Source organism: Saccostrea echinata, unplaced genomic scaffold (genome assembly GCF_033153115.1).
Source record: "Saccostrea echinata isolate AGI-Se365-2 ecotype Australia unplaced genomic scaffold, CSIRO_AGI_Sech_v1 ptg000019l, whole genome shotgun sequence".
Lineage (NCBI taxonomy): Eukaryota > Metazoa > Mollusca > Bivalvia > Ostreida > Ostreidae > Saccostrea > Saccostrea echinata.
This window is the reverse complement of record NW_026889768.1, coordinates 4,245,818-4,267,611: the sequence shown is the minus strand read 5'-3', so window position 1 is coordinate 4,267,611 and position 21,794 is coordinate 4,245,818. Positions and strand designations below refer to the sequence as shown.

The following is a 21,794-nucleotide window of genomic DNA, read 5'->3' as shown; positions in this document are numbered from 1 at the left end:
AGTATCTGCCCCCAAAATAAAACTTTGATGGAGAAATCTTTAATTATGTTCTAAACTAGGTGGATATTTGTAGACTTCAAAACATTAAATATTTTTATCAACTATGACATCATTAGTTAGATATGACGTCAATAAAATGACGTAAATTCCAAATTGCAATGATTTTGAGAGAAAATAGTGTATTTTACGTCGGTATTTTGATTGGAAATTATCGAGCGCAAGTCTGCTCAGACTAGATCTTTTGATATAATGTGTAGAATGATAATATCAATGAAATATGTGAATATGGTACCTGAGCAAGCTTGCGCTCTATAAATACTATAGTCAAAATTGAACAAACTCTGTGCATTTTGGCCTCTTTTTTTAAAAATAACGGAAATCCAAATAGTTTGTGACGTCACAGAGACAAGAAAAGCCAACTAATTTTTCCAATTTCATAATATATTGTCTGAATTTGGATTATTTTATACAATATATGCACTTTTTCTCATTTCAAGAGATTTTCAAAATTTGACTATTATGGGGGCAGGAATACGCCCATACCGTATATAGTTCTTTAACATTTTTTATCTTTTGGCCTGGATTTTGACTTGCATTTGAGAAACTTTAACCTTCGCCATAAGCTGCCATACGGGGGCATCAGTGTTTCACAAACACATCTTGTTTACCTTGACCTTGTAATTTGACCTACTTTTGAAAAACTTTTACCTTGGCCATAAGTTTTGAACTGTTGGTGCTAGGGCTTTCATATTTCACTTGTGTATTTTTTGTGACAAGACCTTTCATTGGGTACCAACATTTTGACCTTGGAGTATGACCTACTTTTGAAAAACTTAACCTTTGCTCTGTCTTTGTAACAGTTGGTGAAGGGACTTTCCTATTTCACATGCATAGTACTTGTAGCAAGACCTTCCGAGGGTACCAACATTTTTTTTGACATAGAAGTTTGTACTGCTTTGAAAAACTTAAAGGGGCCTGTACACAGATTTGAAGTAAAATTTTCTCAAATTTTCTGTATAATATCATGACTTATATGTTGCTATAGCATTTCACATGGAAGTATAATAAAAGCGTGTTCAGAAACTTCTTTTATCTTGGAATTATTGAAACTACGAATTTTGGGACTCGTTTGGTTGAAACATGCTTGCACTTTCACAAAATAAACTTTATACTTAATACTTAAGAAAAGTCGAATTTTTGTTGTGATCAATGAACAATATTAAAACTATAATGTAGAAAATTCGGAGAAGAAATGTGAGAAAGCAAAACCATCTCACCAGTATTGTCAGTCCGTGCTCAGTGATGTGTGTAGAGATAAGCAAATTGATCACACCTGGTGATACGTAAACACTACCAATAACTGAGCTCGTGTCCTGTTTACAAAAACAGATGTTTGACGTGATATAAAGAAGAATGTCTTTGTCATAATAAGAATATTCATGTAAGTTCAATTCATTTAACTGGTTTTATTTTTTTTTTAATAAGCGTAGAAATTTTAAATGTAAGAACACTTGGTACCAGGTCTTTCATATTTCAATTGTGTTTTCCTTGTGACAAGACCTTTCTTGGGGTACAAACATTTTTGACCTCATGACCGTGACCCTGGAGTATGACCTACTTTGAAAAACTTTAACTTTAGCCATAATTTTTAAACTGATGGTGTTAGCCCTTCATATTTCATATGTATATTCCTCGTTACAAGACCTTCCCTAGGGTGCCAACATTTTTGACCTCATGATCATGATCTTGACTTTGGAGTTTGACCTACTTTTGCTAGGGCTTTCGCATTTCACATGTTTATTACTTGTGACAAGACTTTCTTTGAGTGCCAATATTTTTTACCTCTTGGCCTTGACCTTAGAATTTGACTAGCATTTGAAAACCTTTAACCTTGACAATGAGCTGTCATATGGAGGGGGAGGGGGGCTTAGTGTTTCACAAACACATCTTGATTTTTCCCTTTTCGACTGGGTGGGGCCACAATAACAGAAATATTTCTCATCGTAGAACAACAACGTATTATGTTATAATCTCAAGTAAAATATTTGTATTCTTTATGGTTTTCTACTTCTATGCATAACTGAGTATTGATTTTGGTATTTGAAAAATTTGACCTTCACAAGTACTCAGTTAAATTACTCGTTGAAAACTCTTATACTATAATTATTGTAAATTTTATTAAATTAGCAACTCTCTCTCTTGTATTATAATTTACTTATAATTTGAATGAAAACAATGTAATAAAAATTATTTCTATAGAGGAAATTAGTCAGTTTGAATTTTTCACTGTTGAAATTGCTTTCTATAGATCGATATATATAAGAATTTCCAGCTTTGATAGGAATTCCCTTTGTATTTCATTAATACACACAGTGGTAGTGCATAAATATTTGCAATGTTTTATTTCAAAGGTATATTTAAATGTAGAGAAGAAAATGATCGAAACTTAATTCAGCTTCTCCAAAAATGAGACTTATTTTTGTACTTTAATGACTGTACTTTGAATCTGTAGGCCTTCAGCTTCCTATGAGGACAGTAGCACCGTGGGACATTGATAGCAGTTATAGAGTAAAAAAAACGACTCTCAAAAAGGTCACTATTTCATCTATATATGTATACGGAGAAATTTGTGTCCTTCATACATATACTTCACGTTTCACTCTCATTTTCTTTAAATTGTGATCACCAATCTTAATGGTTCCATTAATAATTGCTTATTTTATAACTTTTATTATTTTCCAAAGAGCATACACAGACTTAAGTTTCAGAAGGGTCACAGGATGAAAAACCCGGTTTCCTAAATTTGGAAATCCGATGGAAACATATGGGAATCGTGACATCAGTAGTTTCCAGGTATGAAGAACATTTGACACAGTGAATAGATAGAACAATTATTATCACAACATAAAATTAATAAAGGTATACTATTTATAAAAATAATATTTAGTGTCAAACATAATAAATTCAATTAGAAAACAAAAGGAAGCGATACTTTTTGAGTCAGAATATCACATTATTATGCATACATGTTTAATGTGAAAAAATGCATCCATCAGCAAGAGTTATCTTTCTTTTTGTAGAGAAAAACAATCTAAGTACATGTAAATATGACAAGATAAAAAAAATCTAATTTGTATAAAAACATGTGGGGGCAGATGTTTTATATGGAAAGCCGTAGGGTACCCGTTTTAGGACAAAGGTATAGATCATTTAAAAATATAAATATTGGCAAAGTAAAATACAAGGCATTGTTATATTCAGTAAAGAAAAGTCTCTACTATATTCCACAGGCACTTGCATGTTTATGTAATAATTTATTTTAAAATTGACCGGCAGAGTTTTCCCACAATATTATTGATTTAGACTAATTTATTGTGACGTAATGATACCGGGTAAAAAAGTTTTTAAAAAAAGAAGAAAAAAAGTAACGCAATCATACAACTTGATGGATTCGCTTGCACTAGTCAATGTGCAGGACAATGCATTTGATATATACATATACGAGTATTTGAGTTGCTGAATGTTAATGAAATCAAAATACTATTTTACTGATTTGTTTTTCATATAACAAAACAATTATTGACTGTGTTCTCGGGCAAAAATGATTGTTAGCTCCTTGGGACGAAAATATTGCCCTCCTCTCCGCATCGGGCAATATTTCACCCCTCAAGGGCTAACATATTCAATCTTACCCTCAACCCCAGTCAATATTTGCATATAAATATCAATATCAGACTACAAAATGTTAATTAGAACAAAGAAATGACATCACAGCAATGTTTAAACTTGAGAGAAGTTTATGATTGTGTAAATTTTTAAACATATTCTACTCTTTGGTCCAAAGATAGTTTTGTTTTGTCTACAGTTTACATGGTTTAGTTAAATGGAATATACACATGCCGACTCAAGGCATAAGTTGTGAGCTGTATACATAAGTATATAAACACTAGATTCGAGACACGTCGAAGCAGCAAGGATATAAATAAAGCCACATATGTAATGTAAATAAAGAAACGCGTGGCAATTAACGTGCCGCTTGGTGGATTAGTTCGACTAGGTCAGTGTGTCAATTTGTGTTGATCCCAGTATTGCAAATGACTGACCATGGATATATCGTATATCAATACATATTTCATACAAAACGGCAGAAAATAAATTATTTGTGAACTTGAACACTGTTGAATATTTTGAAATGTAATTTTTATTCATTTACCTCTTTCAATATTATTATTAAAAATAGTGGGTCGATAGTAAATAGAACTACTAATTTATACTTTGAAGATTTTTATGGATTTTTTTTAACTTAAAAAGTGCAGTGACTTGATATTTGAAGTTTAGTACAAAATTGATATCACTATAGCACCTCTATAAACAATATTCGTTTATAGATATGTGCTATTGATATGCATTGATCGATAAACAATATTTGTGCTAAACACATACAGTATTGTGTACATGTAGTTCTGTTGAAGTTATATAGCATAGCTGTAGGAACGGGGTGAGGCACATGGGGGGGGGGCATGGGGTAGGGGCGTGCCCCAATAAATTTTGCTGAAATAGAAAACGTGGCTACTTAATGCTTGTGCCTCACAGGCACTTGTTTCGTAAATGGGGTCTTTTCTAGGGGTTTCCCGTATACGAAACTAGGGCCTGTGTTGTGCCTCCATAATAACGAATTTTGCTTGGAAGTCCTCCCACCTGAAAATATTTTTTTGCACCCCCCCCCCCAACTGAAATGGCTTCCAACGGGCCTATATAGTGTCCTAAAGACGGAAAAGCAAAAAGGGTGAAAATAACGATCGAACAGATGTCCATCTCAAAAACCTATTAACAATTTGTGAACAGGGCATAAAACATGGACCCCGGAAATTCCAGAGGTGGGATCATGTGCCGAGGGGAAGTAAGCATCCCCTGTCGACCGGTCACATCCGCCATGAGCCATATGTATTGATCAGATAGACGGACTATATCGTAGCCAAATTTAGTATAAAAACAATGGCCTAACAATTGGTTTGAAATATGTCAAAGTATGACCCAATGATAGGTTATATTTGCTAAAGACAAGGTTCAAAGAACTATAAAGACAAGATACATTTTTCCTTTCCTTTTTACATGTACACAAGGGGGGGGGGGGTTATTAGACACTCTCTTAAAAAAAAAAAAAAAAAAAAAACACTGTCTAAAGTATTCTTTTTGAAACAAAATTAACAAATCATTATTTATAGGTTTATTGATATGTTGTTCAAATGGTATGTATTGAAATGACTCCAATGCACCAGAGCCCACGAAAATGGTACCCATTTATAACATGTTCTGGCTTGTTGGAGGGGTACCCCTCCCAGCACCCCCCCCCCCCCTTTTCCAGAAACCTGGCAATGGCTCCGAGAACCCCCATATTAGCAACTGGCTGCCAATGGTCATTTTACCCAACATAAAGTAATGGTCCTCTGAAAATCTTCATGTCACTTAAGTTCACACATTTTTAAATTAAACAATTACCACATCTTTATAGTCAAACACTCATGTGTGCAAACCAAGGTCAAATTTCAACACTGTATCAGTATTCTAATGTCATGTACAATAGGCAGCAGATTTTAATGTAATACAACCTCCTTCAAATGTTTCAGAGGTCAGGACATGAACATATCCTGATTGATACAATCTTAGTTACTGAAGCTCTTTTCAGCAACTTCCTTCCAATATTCCCAGACACACCTATTAAATTTTCTAATTAGTCAAAGTCAGAACACAGAGTAATTTTTTAAGTTCCTGAGTAAGTTTAATGAACAATGGATACTACAGAACTTAAAAAAACTGATTTTTTTAACATTATTTTCATCTCATGTGGAGTTAATGACATACATACATAGTACATGTAACTATACAAAAATTAATGAAACATGATTCCATCAAATATAACTATGTACAGAAAATGTTTAGTCAGTCAATAACAGTTCCAAAGAATGAAGGGTAGATCCTACCCCAATTATACACAATATTCCTTCAAAATACAAACATATGATAATGAGGAACATTGATTTATAACCTCATCGCAGGGACCTCAGTTAAAGGTCATGCAATGATGTTACTCATAATTCTGACAATAAGTCCAGACCATCACAGAAAGTCTAGAAATACCTGTATTAATGATTAAATAATAGCACAAATACTCTGGTAAAATAAAAATTGCAAGGGGGAGGGAAAGCTATAAATGTTACTAAGGTTAACAAAAAAATTGGCAGTACATAAATACAGACAAATGACCTACAAAAAATTTGACCTTCTTTGATAAAAGTAACACAATTCTGAGGAAATACAATCAAATGATCTTTCATTTCATTACATATTGCTAAACTGGACGGAGACTTTTATTAAAGAAAGCCATTTTAGTATTGCCTGCCAAAAGCGTAATTCAATCAGTGCTAATCACCAGGAAAGAAAAAGTTAAGAATTTTCACAACTACAAAAGAATGTTTTTGATTCAGATGACAAGTGGGAAATCTGAAACCATTTCTTCAACTGAAAATTTACCATATTCATTCCAGTAAATGCCATAGGCACTATGACTATGTATACAATATGCATACAATATACAGTTACTTTCTTTACTTATAATGATTGTAAAGCATGGTCTTTCCCAATGGTGCAATGCCATTCAAAAACCAAATAAAACATCCAGTTATTACTTTCAAAGGAGTATGTTTATGACTGCAAGGTTAATAATAAAAATGATTTTATGAACATCGACAATTACTGGGACAAATATGGTATCATTTCTTTACATTCACTGTGTACATGCATGGATCATAAAACAAGTTGCAAATAAATATTGAGATCAAAAATAAGCTGGAAACAAACAAAATTGATTCTTATTGATGACACAAATCTACAAGCAATCCTAGTATTTTAGTTGATTTATCTGATAACTTGAGATGTTTACACAATTCATTTCCAATAACAAATCAGTTTACTTAAAGAGCATTACAATCTTCAAACTATTTCATTATCATAAAGAAGAAGAAGAAGAAAAAAAATCAGACACATTGAGGAAATACAACAAGGTTGACAATATGTAATGTAAAACTTCAGTACGAGTCTTCATCTCAGTCCCTGTGTATATATCTAAGCACTTTTCACATCCTTCTTCAATGTTGAAATCACTACAGCTAACACAGTGGTCCAATCTGACAAAACAACAAACTTGTCCCAAATGCCATGCTCCTGTTCTTTGCCTGGGAGCTTGTCAGTTTTATCGCTGTGCCTCTATTTCCATGCCTTTGGGAGAATTGGCTACTTGCTGTGGTGAGGTGGCGTATGGGGAGGAACTAAATTTTTCTGTGGTGGAGAGTTTTGATAATGCTAACAATGCATCAGGGAAATTAGGGGGTGTGGCTGGAGTATTTGCTGGTGCACATAACTGAAAAAAAAATAAAAAGAAATCAGCAATGAAGTTTCCTGCTTTTTCATATTTTAAGGATTTTTAAAAATTAATTTTGCATACAACAAGAGAAATCTAATGAACATAATTATAAATGATTGTGCAGGTAATTCATTCTTCTTTAGAATAATAACGGCCAGTACCAATAACTTGCCGATTAAGCCTATCCACATGGGCCTTATGGTCATCAAATTTTTACTGAACACCATTTAAAGCTTTTTTCCCTAAACCACTTCTTTGTAACATTTTAGAACTTTATATTTTTTCATTAAGTTGGTTCACCTTTCACTATTTGATGCACTTCTTTATTGTCTCACTTTGAAAAGAAGCAAAGCCCTTCAAATATTTCCCATCACTAAACGGTGTTTATGTTGGTACATGTATGATCAGAGTTTTATTTACTACAATTACTGTTGAATTGTACATCCTAAACATAGTTTACTTAAAATGTAAGTAGTAATTATTCATTCAGTATGTACACAGTAATTGTGATGCATATAAATAAAAAGTCTGTAATATTTCAAGTGGCCAATCTACTTGAATTTCATTTCAGTTTAAATATACTTAGACCCACTGCATTTATTACTGAAGTATGTGTCATACTTTTATAAGTTTTTATCAGGCCAAATTAGTACAACAATGAACCTCTAAAAAGCCTTCTAAATGTTTTCTACTTTTGTAATACTGTTAAATCTTGCTGACCTTCAATCTGTGGTTAATTTTAAATACAACTGTATGATTGTTGCTTGAGCCTTATATATAAGATCTTAATTTCATTCTATAATCAATAGGGCATAAAAAAATGTGTGGACTAGGAAACAAATCAATGGGCTTTCTGTACTAAAAGGACAATATATTTACATTTCTATATATCAAAAATCACTTTTTCAAAGGAAGTAATACCAACTAAACAAACATTTTAATTTTTTCTCCATTATATAACTCCATCACGGAAGTTTTTTTTTGTATTGATGACAGACAGGCACATGGTTGAATTAATTACAATACATGCTAGATATTGTTAGAGAATGAGATGGTTTAATAAATCACTGCTCAGCCAGTGTCACCTTTTTAATACAGGCTAAAGTGTACAAACCTTAAAGCATGTACTGGTATATGATAATTCCATCCCTATATATAAAACTAACTGATCATTATAAGGGGAACATCTAGATAAACTGATCAACAATTCATTAGAGTCAGTACTTATATAGGATAAACAAATCTTTCTTACATAACATGCATAACATGGTCTGGTTCTAGGAAATCTATTTTTATCTAGCTCCTACTATAAGAGACTAAGAGTTTGCAAGAAATTCAATAAAATTTTGCAGAAATTTAGTACCTGCCCTTAAACTGTCTAATCATCTTCAACTTGTTTACATTATGTCTGAGGTCTTCAAGGTCATGTCTTCAAAACAAGCACCTAGCACAGTATGACCTATTCGTTCTAACCCTTTAAACATGTTAAATACTCCACTACTCTGACTGTTCATTGTTTGTGGTGCGCTCTTTGTTTACCTAGTAATGTGCGCACTGCCTAGACAGGCCACAGTGCCAATATGCTGTTCAATAATTCTGCTCATTGGCAAACTGCTCAAGTTGCAAAGAAAAAATTAATTAATATGGTACAGGGTTCTCAATAACGCAAGAATCTGCGTCCTAGACGCAGCAAAATTACTTGGGACGCAAGGTTCTTAAAAACGATGCGTCCGCGGACTCCTGATTGGACGCGTCCTCGTTAGCGAGAAAATTCGGGTAATTTCAAAAACGGGGAATTTAGATGTTGGGATTTGTCAAAGAAATATTTAATTGAAACCTTCCTGTAACTATCATAAAGTTCATCCAAGAAATAACTTTTCTTGTACTTATTTCTCTTTTTTTAAACAGGGATTGATCATAATTAAGATACTTCATGTTTATTATAGTCCATAGTCATAATAATGTCGCATGCCAAACTCCGACAGCTGTAAACACACTGCAACTTTTTTAAAAAAAAAAACAACACACACACACTTTTGAATCTTGAGTGTTATCTACATATAGAAACCATATTTACTGCTTGTATACACAATGCGGCTTGATTATCTCGTGAATTTCACCCAGTGCAGGCGACCGACAGGATTAGTTACGCCTCATTGCACATGACACCTGTGATTGTATACAGTCAACTTTCGGGTACAAGTTGATTATGCAACAGTTAATTTTAGCTTTATAAACACCAAGTTAATTTTTATGGCAATTGATTACGCGTGTATTTTAGAATATGGCTTGAATGCATTACCAGTTTATATACTTGAATATGTTAATATTGCGTAAACAAACTGATAAAATGGTAAAGATTTATATTGATGTTTGGATGGAGGGATACTGCAATAATTTAGTTGGGACTCAACATAATTATTCTCGGACGCATCAAATTTAGCTGGGACGCAACCTTCTCAGAAATCTTGAGTCCTGGGACTCAAGTTAACAAAATCCTAGTGAGAACCCTGATGGTATTTGTACACCAGTTTATAGATGAAAACATATCAAATGCTATGAAATAGGTATGCAACACTCCATACAATGTTAACACTTTTACACAGTGGGGAAAAACTTTCACCAATAGACATAATTAACCTAATTTATACATAGGTTAGAAAAGACATATATTCTCAAAAAAATAATCAAGATTTCTCTTGCCAATGCATTGAATATCTTTAGAAGTTGTATGATTCATTTCTTTAAACTTTGAGAAGAAACTGATGTTTGTTTACTTTGCGAGTCATATTGAAGACTATCCTATAGAGACTGATTGAAGTACAAAAAGCAGATCTTTAGCATCCATTCCTCAAACAAAAAAATTCTTTCTTCAATATAAGAACATGAGAGATATTTACAGTTTCATTAACTGTAAAAATATTCAAGGAGAGTAAAACAGTCTTAATGTTTACAAACATTTACCCTAGCTATGCAGATATTTAAATATAAGTGTACATTCATGTGTACACTTGTTGACAACACTGTAATGCAGATGGTCTCTACTTGTTTACTTAAAAAGTCTGAAAAGATCTTTACATAATACCACAAGTACTGATAAAATATCTTTTACTTGCAATATCTCTAAATTTTTTGTAGAATATTTTTTTTTCTGTTCTCGTCTGTTCTTTTGTACAGGTTTTATTTGCCAACTATAATCTGGATTAAACCAAACAATTTTTCTTCCTATTGGCATACTACTAAGTGTATCATTTGCTTTAATATGTACAACAAAGACATGGAATATCATATTGATCATAAAATACTTCTATAAGCAGTCCAAGTCTGGTATGCATAGGCTCAGACATGCACAATATTATCATCCAGTTAGGCCAACATTTTTTTTTTTCAAAAATGGTTTACACGAGTGCCAACTGAAAATTTAGCTAAAACCAAATAAAAATAAAGTCCTTGTTCTTTATTTTATTTTTAAATTTCCCACTGACTGTCCATGCAAGTGCACAAAATTAAAACAATGAGCAAATGAATCAGCTATTCTGATTGTTAGTCTATTCTTAGTAATGACTAGTTTATAGATATCATCTGATCAACTTATTTGTTGTCTACCGTTTCGGAAGTGTAAAAATGGTGTCAACTTGGATTTCAGAAGTTTGTTATAATGTGTATCAGCATGTAAATACTGTATGATATATGTTTAAATCATCATTCTGATTTTATTCATTACTTTGATGTATTCAGAGGTTCTCTAAATTAAAATTTACAAACTGGGGTTCCAATTCACATGAGGGGTTTCCAAGGAGAAAGATAAATCAGTCTGTACTTCCATTTTTTGTTTGATTGTTAATAATGTATGCATCCTTTTCATGAATTCCCTGTTTGTAATTTCCCTAGTTTCTCTTCAATAAGGAATTATACCACTTACAAGATTTTGTGTAGCTGTTGCCATTTTTAGCTTGATACTGTATATGTGTCCATTTTAATCAATAATGGGAAGTAAAAAAATAGTGCAATTTTTTCAATTTTAATTTTATTTTCTTTTTCAGTTGAATGTATAATTTCTATTTAACCCCCCCCCCCCCCCCCCCCGACGAAAAATTCCCGTAAACCATTAAATATAAAGATTTTTGCCTGATTCACACTTGGTAACAGGAAGCTATACTTATTTTGTCAACTTTCGTTTTGAACGGATTTTTTCCATTTTTGGAAAAGAAAATGGGATTGGCTTTATTTTTTCGGTCATAAATTAGTATGTTTTAAAACACTTCAAAGAAACACATATCTTTTCATTCTTGTCGGTACAGCTGCTTCGTCAAGTTAATATTTGCAGTAAGATCTATTTTAAAAACACGAACACATTACTAAGTGCTCCGAGGGCCATAACAATGACGTGGTCTTAATGTAAACACAACAAAAAGCAACAATATAGGAGAATGTGATGTCATCCATCATGGAGGGCTCTCACTTACCGGGTAATTTGCGTTTGAATGATTGCCGTGACATGTTCTACACGTTGGGATTGATGATTCTTGAAGAAACATACTAAGAGCAGTCTGAAAAACATAGAACAGTTTCAAAATTAACCTCACCAATTCATAATTTGTCTGGAATGTCAGTCGTTCATAGGTGGCGATGTACACAATCAACATGCGCCATGATAAATACAATTTACGAATACATAAACATTACCTGAAATTGCCAATTTGAAGCCGCTAACAACTGTTTTGCTTGTTCTGCATGTACTCCTGTGGCTGATACAAAATGGTTTATCATAACTTGTTCTTTGAGGTTATCCATTTTCATGGATTTATTCGCAAATTTCCTGCTGCCGTTTAGTCCCTTGATAAGGCCAAAACAATGTTGTTATTTCGATGGACGATTGATTGATGGGTGACGTCATGGGAATAGTAATGTTTTATTGGCTCATTCATAGAAACAGGGGTGTGGCTATAAATTAAAAACACTCGGAAATATCGTGTCGTGTTTATAAATTAATTTATTTTTAGTAAAAGCAAGTTAAGTACTTCTAAATGAAGGATTTTCGTTGGGAAAAGAAATTTTTCTTGGGGTAAAAATTACCACTCAATTATTACAGGTTCTTGTGACGTCAGTAATAAACACGGAAGTCGCCATCTTGGATTTTGGTAAACAATATCAAAATGTGGGGCATAGCAAGTCGTGATACAGGTGAAGAAGAAGTCGATATAGCATCAACGAATGCGTATCGGTATCCACCTAAAATCGGTAAGGGTACTTATTGTACCAAAAGTGTCTGAACAGTCTACAAGCACACGATTTCTTGTTTTAACGTTTTTTTACTCAATTTTAGTGTATCTAATCTATAACATGTACATACTGAAAACACAGCTTAGACAGCTAGGGAGGGAATCATATATACTTCCAATAAAAACAAAATGTCAATACGTTTATTTATTAAGAAACGTTAATATGTTTATTTATTAAGGTATAATCATACAAACAAGGCCTGTTCTCTTTAGAGAAGTGGACCTGTCCACTTCTCTAAAGAGAATAAAACAAGGCCTAGCACAGAAAATAAATTTTATGAATTGAACCTATATACTCATGCATACAACTCTATCTATTAAATTTGTAAAATAATCGTAGCGTGAAACCTTATAACATAATTACAAATAGCAGAGGCGACTGAATCCCTTCAGTTAACTTTCTGAGGACCTGACAGGTTCTAAATAATACAAATATATGATTTAGCAATACTAGTATATACAGATGAATATTAAGACTACTTGTCTTTAATCAATTATAGCCTATACAATAAATTAAAGATATTCTGACTTCTGAGTGATTTTATGCTCACATAGTTCAGTTTGCTCCTATGACTCCTGTCTCTTACAAGCTGAATACCGGCACTTACAGTGCAGTTCCTGCAATTAGGCTCTTTACAGCTCTTGCTGGCTCCCAGGGTCACTTTCTTTATAATAAATATCTTATTAAGCCACGAAAGACTTGTTCCATCACATCTAAATCTTTAAATATTTATTTATTTTCCTTAACTGAAACAGGGTTGTCCCTAAGACCAGGGTTGGGGTCAATTACTTTGAAATGTAATTAATTACTTTCAAACACATTGATAATTTTGTCAATTACTTGCAATTACAATTACATTGATAATTAATTACTCTCAATTACTTTGACAAATGTAATTAAATACATTTCAATTACTTAAGTTTTATTTTTAAAAAATCTTGAGAACAAATGAAATGTTTTTACAGTTTTGAGTTCATTTTAATCATGATCATCAGATTTTCAAACACAAGCCCATGCCACACAGGGATACTGAACTGTGTATCTTGAAAAGATACCTTTTTAAACTTATAACTTAAAAAAAAGTAATTGAAATGTAATTGAAAAGTAATTGAAAATACATGACATTTTTGGAAATGTATTTAATATATACATTCAATTACTTGTAATTGAAGACTGACTCAAATACAAATTACTTCCAATTACTTTTAAAAATGTAATTAATTACAATTAATTACTCAATTACAAATACTAATTACAATTACCCCATCCCTGCCTAAGACCAAGGGGCAAGGGAATTTCCCTGCCTATAATGACGTCGACGTAATCCCCCGATTACTCTGGTATTCCCCCTCATCCCCCTGTTAGGGGAGGAACCCCAGATCCCCTTCTACATTTTAAATGTTCCCTGCTATTTTAATTCTTAGGGACAACCCTGTGAAATTTACCTCTGGTCATAAATGGTCTGTTTGTTGCCTTGCTGGTTCAGCATTAACTTCACAATTGACTCAACTCTGCTGCTTCACACATATTTATACACTACGTGCCCAACAATGCCACCTAGCAAATATGTTATTATAAAGTACTGCTTGTGCCAGAATTCAATGGCCAGATAGCTTAGTTGGTAAAGCACATGTTCAGGGGACATGGATTCAAATCCTCGTTTGGTACATTTTCTCCCTAGGCTAAGTCTCTGGTACACATGCATGCAGGTCTGAAATTAAATTTCATTGCAATGAATAAAACACCAGAAATTGTCTAAAATTGAAACAAAAATGTTTGTCCCTTTTTTCCTACTTTAATACCAGCTAGGGCCTGAGAAGGGGCCACGTCATATTGTATCATATGCGCAAACTGCCAGAAATGGTGCAGTGCAATAATGGTCTGTTGCGGCCTGCGGCACATCCTGCAAACATTCTGCAAACCGCGAGCATGTATTATTTCCTAAATTCTAAATTCATCCCATTCGATGCATTACAGACGATTCCATCAAATTTTGATGTCAGTATGGAATTATAAAACCTGAACCACCATTTAACATAATGACATTCTGCTGCCAAAGAAACAGAAATGCTCGCACGTGGTTCGTAACTGAAAGATCATTTTAGACAACTGGCCATCATAACATCACAAATTTAACTTAACGAAAGTCTCACACATAGAAAATGTTTTCTTACAATGTAATACCATAACAACGAAGTCTACTTATCTTGGCCTTTCCCTAAATCTGTAAATCAGCATTTAAAAAAAGAAACTCTTTGGTGCTTTTAGTTTTAATATAATTCTCGAAATACTTGCTGTGTTGCATGAAGATCTTATGTACAGTAAAAAAAAATCACCAAGTCAGTGTCGGATACAATGATTTATCAATTCCTATAATAGCATTTTTTTTCCATTCACCTAAACTTTGTTGTCGAAGATATTAATTTTAAGGTAAAAATAACGAACAGTGATCAATCTCATAAATCCATTTTTTTTTAAAATACGGAATATTTTAAAATGGCCCCATTGTATTTTATCTCGGTCCCTAAAATTTCAAAATAGCCTCATTTCATGAAAAGGGAGGCCATTGGCCACACCTGTTCTCTGACCTTCCCAGGCACTGACTTAGATAAAGAAAAAAATATTTCTCCAAGTTAACATCCATATAATTTTGTAGTATAAAAGATAAAATAAACTTTACAGACATAGATAATCTAGAGATTACGTTTATGATAAACAGTTTAAATTTAATTGTTTGACAATGGCTTTGACACGATGTCTCCAGTTCTGCTGACCTCGCTAGAACAGTCAAGGTGTGTGCAGTCAAGCGTCACTAATCACCTAACGGCCCTGCAAGTTAACACTCTGTCAGAGCACAGGTGTTTCAATGTTTATTTAGCATCTCCTTAAGTGTCTACCGTCGATCAACACTGAATAAACACGGAGTGAAAAAAAATTTTGGACAGAATTTTTACATCGTAATACCGAGTCCCGGCATTTTAGGACATCGTAATAAACGGTTCTATTTTGTATAGATTTGTTAAGAAATGGTTTTGTGCTTTGAATTTACAACGTAATAAGCGTTCTATCTTATAAAACCATCACCGTAATAACGAGTCCGCACTGTACAACTAATTCACACTAAATTTGTATGATGCCAGTTTGCCTATAGTGAGATAATCAAAATGTTAATAGACCTCTGTATAGGATAAATGGCACCATTTATTAGAATAAAAAAGAAAAAACAGAAAAAAAGTTAATAGTTATCTTAAAAAGAGAAAAGGAAAAGGCAAAAATAAAAGAATGCTTAATAATTTTATTATAGATAAAAATTATTATTAATTCAATAGACATAATTATATTGTTTCAGCAAATCTTTAGCTGCATACCGCTATTTATGAACCATTTTTTTAATAAAGTTACTCATGAATATTTCTTACCACAAACCATTTATTATATTGTGTATGTTAATAAATTAATTGTTGTGGATGGATTTTAAACTTACGAATTGCAAATAACAGCTGATGGAAATAATAGTTGGTATACAGTGTACTTTAATCATACTTGTACATTTTTGTGAGAAATTCTTAAAAAATGTTGATTTTTCTGAACAGGTAACTACTTTGGGAGTCACTTCTACATGGGAGGCGAACGATTTGACATGAGTCAGCCAGAGTCCTATTTATTTGGGGAAAACTCGGACCTCAACTTCCTAGGAAATAAACCTATTCCAGTATGTACAAAGATCTCGAGTGTTAATACCCTGATATGATATAGTTTTGAGAGCTTTTTGTAATTCTACTATATGAAGGTCCAATCAGGATCATACATGTGATATTTTTTAAGACCCAAATCCTGTGCAGGAGCCTTGAAAATACTGGAATTTAGGTGAAAATACTGTATTTTGTTTATCAAAAAACTACAAAAATATTGACCCCAAAACAGAATGAAAGGTTCCTTTTTATTACTAAATTTCAAATCAACAAATTACCACTGCATGTAGTGTTAATTGCTTATTGCAAGCAACTTTTTGCAACTTTAAGAATTTCAGCAATTCCCAGTCAGTATTGAATTTTGTTAAGAGAATGTCCATAATACAGTGTACCATGCAAGAGTCTCTGTCTCCAGTCATCAGCATTTTTTTTTCATGATAATCAAATAACTCTCTTACTTTGTTTTGGAATGGACAATACTTACAGCTAAGCAGAGCCAAAAAAAAATTGTATTAAAGAAATATATGAGGTATATGCACATTTTTGTCCCCACAAAAGTCATATTTTGAAAATTTCTTGAAATATGTGCTGAATTGTATATATTATGTGAGAAATCTAAATTAACAAAAAATATTATAGTTTCGAAGTAGATTATTGGCAACTTTTGTTTCTATGACGTCACAAACTATTCGGATTTTGTGTTATTTTTCAGAAAAAGGAAAAAATGAACAAAATTTATTCAATTTTTACTATAAAATTTATCGGGTGCAGGCCTGCTCAAGAACAATATTTACATATTTCATTGATATTATCATTCTACACATTATATCAAAATATTGAGTTGGAGCAGACCTGCGCGCGGTGACTTTTACTCAAATTATTGACATAATATACACTTTTACTGTATAAATCATGGAAATTTTGAATTTATGTCATCTTTCTGACGTCATATCGAACATATGGCATCATGGCTTATGAAAATATTAAGTGCTCTGAAGTCTGCAGATATTCCCCTGATTTAGAACATAATTATATATTTCTCCGTCAAAGTTTGATTTTGGGGGCAAATATAGGTCATTACCGAATATAGTCCTTTGAATTGAAAATTCACACAGACTTGATCTGATTCTTGTCGTTTTCTCTCTGAAACGTCTTTCTACTGATACAATTTTAACAAGGTATAATTTAAAACCTTTTTATGGGAAACAATTCAACCTAAAAGAAGTTTTGATACATTTTAATTACAATGTAATTATTGTGAGAAATGTTTAACACCTTGTTTACATTAACCTAGTAAGTCACATGTCAAACAAGATTTCCGGTGTTGTGAGAGCAAAAATTAAAAAAAAATGGCAGTTTCTGGTAAATAATTCAAAATATGGTACAATTTTTCATTTCCAGTGAATTTTAGTCTACTTTCATGATCCCGGGATTTAACATTAAATTTCTTGATACCACTTTCCATTCCTTCATATATTTTCATGAATAGTATTGTTACTTTGTGTAAGAGTGTTTTTATTGCTTTGTAAGAGCAGTATTTAATTACTGTGGTTAAGGCCATGTACATATTAATCAAATATCCTCCCACAAGACAAAAGTTGTGGACAGAATGAATTAGTAAACCTACCTGTAGAACCATAAAATCAAATAAATCCTAAAGCTTTTTACAGATACTGTCCTTGAGGAACATATATTTTTTTGGTTAAATATTTATAATTTGAATAACCCAGTGCTCTATCTTATTCTATCTTAAAGTTTATATGTGTTTCAGATGTGTTGCCATTTATCAAGAGCAAGAAAAATTTTGACCTTATATTGAAAATGAACTTTTAGCTTGCTCATGTGTTACATCAGAATGATTGATAAATAAATGTTAAATGATTTGATTTCTGTTTTAGTTTCCATACCAAGTTTCCTCATCTGGAAGTGAGCCTACAAAGCCACTGAAAAGCCTCCTCAATATTCGTAAGGACTCGCTCAAATTTGTCAAGTAGGTATTGGTTTGGAAGGCAATTAACAATATTTGTATTGGTGTAAGGCATCTCAAGTAATACAATCAAAATTATATTTAACAATTTAGAACATTGGATAAAGATGATATAAAGTCTCATGACATTCTCAGTTTATCTTGCTTAAATGCTATTCATCTCTTACTTGTCTTATTTTATAATTAATATTGTAGCACGCTGGCTTTTAATTTCTTACTCTAATAAGTTAATTTTCACTCAATAGATTTATTATCAGGAAACAGTTTTAATAACTCTTGTCAGTAGGGCTTCTCAGTAATACCAATATTCCAGTTTATTGTGGTTTGTTGACAAGACGTATTGTGATACATTTTTTTCAGTACTGAAATACCAGCAAAATGCATAAGCTTGGAACTGAGTTATGTACTCAGAATTCCTAAAATAAGATATAAAATTAAAGATGTCAGAATTCTATCATGTCAAAGAGTAAGGCAGTAGCTGATGTATGGGTGCATTTTGGTGCATATCTGTAGTTAAATCTACAAGAACTATTTTTTATTAATTATTTATAATAATTATATAAATTCTGCATTTAGATGAAAGTTACTCTATAAAAAAGAGAAAAGATCAGTCTAAATTCTAGTGAAAGTATTTAGTATTGCGATACAAATTGCAATACACTTGAAAAACATCGCAGTATATTGCAATATGAAATTTCCAGCCAATACCCAGCCCTACTGGTCAGGGAATATTTTCAGTAGAACTATTTATGAATTTTTAATGCTAGAATTGCATACTTGAATACTTGTTAATTTTCAGTATTTTCACTCTCAGGATTAATACTGAGTGTTTGGAATTGTCAATTTGCATATTTGAGAACTATGATTCCACAGTATACACTTCAGTAAGCTTTTGTAGCCTTCATTTATTCTGTGTCATAATATAATTTTTGCTCACATGTTTTATTACCTCAGATAAATTTGTATAGTTATATTTCTTAAACATCGGTTACTTCCTATAACTCTGAAGATTCCAGACTTACTGAATAATTCTTAACAAAATCTGAATCAGAAAAAGCCAAGATGTATTTATTATGTCTAATATTGAAGCATGTTTAATGAGGATATACATTTACCAGTTTTGTGGAGGGAGATTCCATTAAATCTGCTAATCCCTGCTACAGTCACCATGCTGCTTTGCATAAAAAGAGGATTGGGCATTTCAGAATTCCTTGATCAATTTTCTTGAACATTGTGTAGATTTTGATTCAGTTTTCCTCAGCATGCTGCACAATTTGCTCCTTTAACAATATTGACTTTTCAACAGATTAGATCATGTGACTAACATTCTTAAATGTATAAAACCTAAGATACATTTATTGGTATAAGAACTACAGATATTTTCTTTGACAATGGGGAATAATAGTGATGATATAAGACATAAGTTATTGGTATAAGTACTTTGATTTACAGGGTGGATGACTGACGATATATTAAGACCTAAATTATTGGTAGAAGAACTTTGTTTTACAGGGTAGTTGAGTGATTATATAAGACCTGAGTTATAGGTACAAGAGCTTTGTTTTACAGGATAGATGATATAAAACCTTAGTTATTGGTTGTAATATTAACATAGATGACTGATTATATAAGACTTTGTTTTACAGGGTGGATGACTGATGATATAAAACCTAAGTAATAAGTACAAGAATTTTGTTTTACAGGGTAGATGAGTGATTATATGAGACCTAAGTTATTGGTATAAGAACTTTGTTTTACAGGGTAGATGACAGTGGTGATGGTTCTGGGGGAGATAAAACAGACTCCATCAATACAAAGTACAACATTGAGTTCACATTTGACTCAGATTCAAAGTGTGCAATAACTGTATACTACTTTGCTACAGAAGATGTCAACAATGGACAGATAACGTAAGAACAAAGTGAAAGCTGAATAACATTACAATGAAACATGGCTAAAATCTGACATGCACTGGGAGACAAGTTTGTGTTGGAATAGATGGGGTGTCAGATTACATAATGTAAAGATCATGGAATATGGTAAACTGGGAATTTAATAAGGGTTAGAATTCACAGTGAAACAGATTATAGGGTGTCAGATTACATAATGTAAAGATCATGGAATATGGTAAAATGGGAATTTAATAAGGGTTAGAATTCACAGTGAAACAGATTATACAGGTGTCAGATTAGACTGTTTTCACTGTATATGCATTTTTTTCCATTGAATAATCAAAGGAAAGATTGAAGAGGAAAAACAATTTCTGTATTAGGAATTGAATTTAATGAATGATTGTTAAATATATGGCATTGGAGTGTCGTACAAGTACATGTGTATAGCTATAAAAGTTCTGGTAGGAGAATATAAATAAAGACTGATCTGTAGATTCTTATATCAAAATATTTTAATTTCTGAAAAGAGACAGAAAGAAAATAAGTTACTGTAACAGATCAATGAAAAGTATATCATGTTTTAGTCTGAGTTACAAGTAAAATTTATAGATATGTTTATGAAGCTCAAGTGACACATATTTCTATGCATTTATTAGGTTTATTGGAAAGCTATTTTATTATTATATAACAGGTTTCAATCAAGGGAGCCATGTCTGAACTCAGAAACCTATCATTACAAAAGAGGTGCTAATCAGCTGTTCTCTCAGCCCACACATGTCCTGGATCCCAGCAAATTCAGTGACGAGGAGGTATGTTATTGACAGTGAAGACACAGATACTGAACTTAAGTCAGCGGCAGGAAAATAATTTATTAACAGTATATCCATATGTACTTTTCTCTCAGAGTCAGTTATTGACAGTTTATCAATCAACATGAAGTTAAATCTTTGGACTGCTTACACACACTCTTTCTATGTAGAAGATCTGTCAACACCACATAATGGAAGATACATGTATCACATCAGATTGAACTTTCCTTTAAATACCCGGGTAGCTGTTACATCTTTCAGTACTATGTAACTATATAAATTCAAACCCATAAAATTCAGTTGTTAAAAAAGTGTAGAATTGTTATACTTTTGTATTATACTTGCACTGGCACATGTACATCATGTACGTATTTGAAATTTTAACATTTTGTGGAGAACAAGAATTCATGGGTCTCTTCTTACAGTGTTTGAAACTCGCTGCAAAATAAGCCAGACATGCAGGGCTGACTGCTAGTAAATGTTGTCAGCCCTGCCAAAGATCTACTAGCCCGAGAAAATAATTGACTTTTATAAATTTGTTTTTAACGATTATGTGACTGGAACCAGGTCACCATAACTTCGAACCAGAATCTATATAGGCTGATGAATTCTTCCTCTTGCCTTGTTACACTTTGCTACCGATACTATTAGTTGATATGAAAGAGATTTATCAAATACATGATTTTTAATTATCAAAAATTTTCACACATC

The 21,794-nt window shown here is 32.5% G+C and overlaps 2 protein-coding genes across 3 annotated transcripts in view; one reads left to right on the top strand and one right to left on the bottom strand.

The window, feature by feature from the left end:
• Positions 1–5,757: 5,757 nt before the first annotated feature.
• LOC133189604 (UBA-like domain-containing protein 1) lies at positions 5,758–12,303 on the bottom strand. Its single transcript, XM_061324987.1, has 3 exons — positions 12,107–12,303; positions 11,887–11,970; positions 5,758–7,417 (listed from the first exon to the last, which is right to left on the bottom strand). The coding sequence occupies exons 1-3, from the start codon at positions 12,218–12,220 to the stop codon at positions 7,250–7,252; spliced, it is 366 nt and encodes a 121-aa protein (XP_061180971.1). The 5' UTR covers positions 12,221–12,303; the 3' UTR covers positions 5,758–7,249.
• A 204-nt stretch (positions 12,304–12,507) lies between these two features.
• The window catches only part of LOC133189601 (E3 ubiquitin-protein ligase MGRN1-like), a 30,435-nt gene continuing 21,148 nt past the window's right edge, over positions 12,508–21,794 (top strand). For both annotated transcript variants that reach the window (XM_061324985.1, XM_061324986.1), the window contains exons 1-5: positions 12,508–12,661; positions 16,297–16,415; positions 18,294–18,385; positions 20,143–20,292; positions 20,966–21,083. In XM_061324985.1, the coding sequence (XP_061180969.1) occupies positions 12,577–12,661; positions 16,297–16,415; positions 18,294–18,385; positions 20,143–20,292; positions 20,966–21,083 (564 nt within the window). In that variant the 5' untranslated portion in view covers positions 12,508–12,576. The remainder of the gene's footprint in view (positions 12,662–16,296; positions 16,416–18,293; positions 18,386–20,142; positions 20,293–20,965; positions 21,084–21,794) is intronic.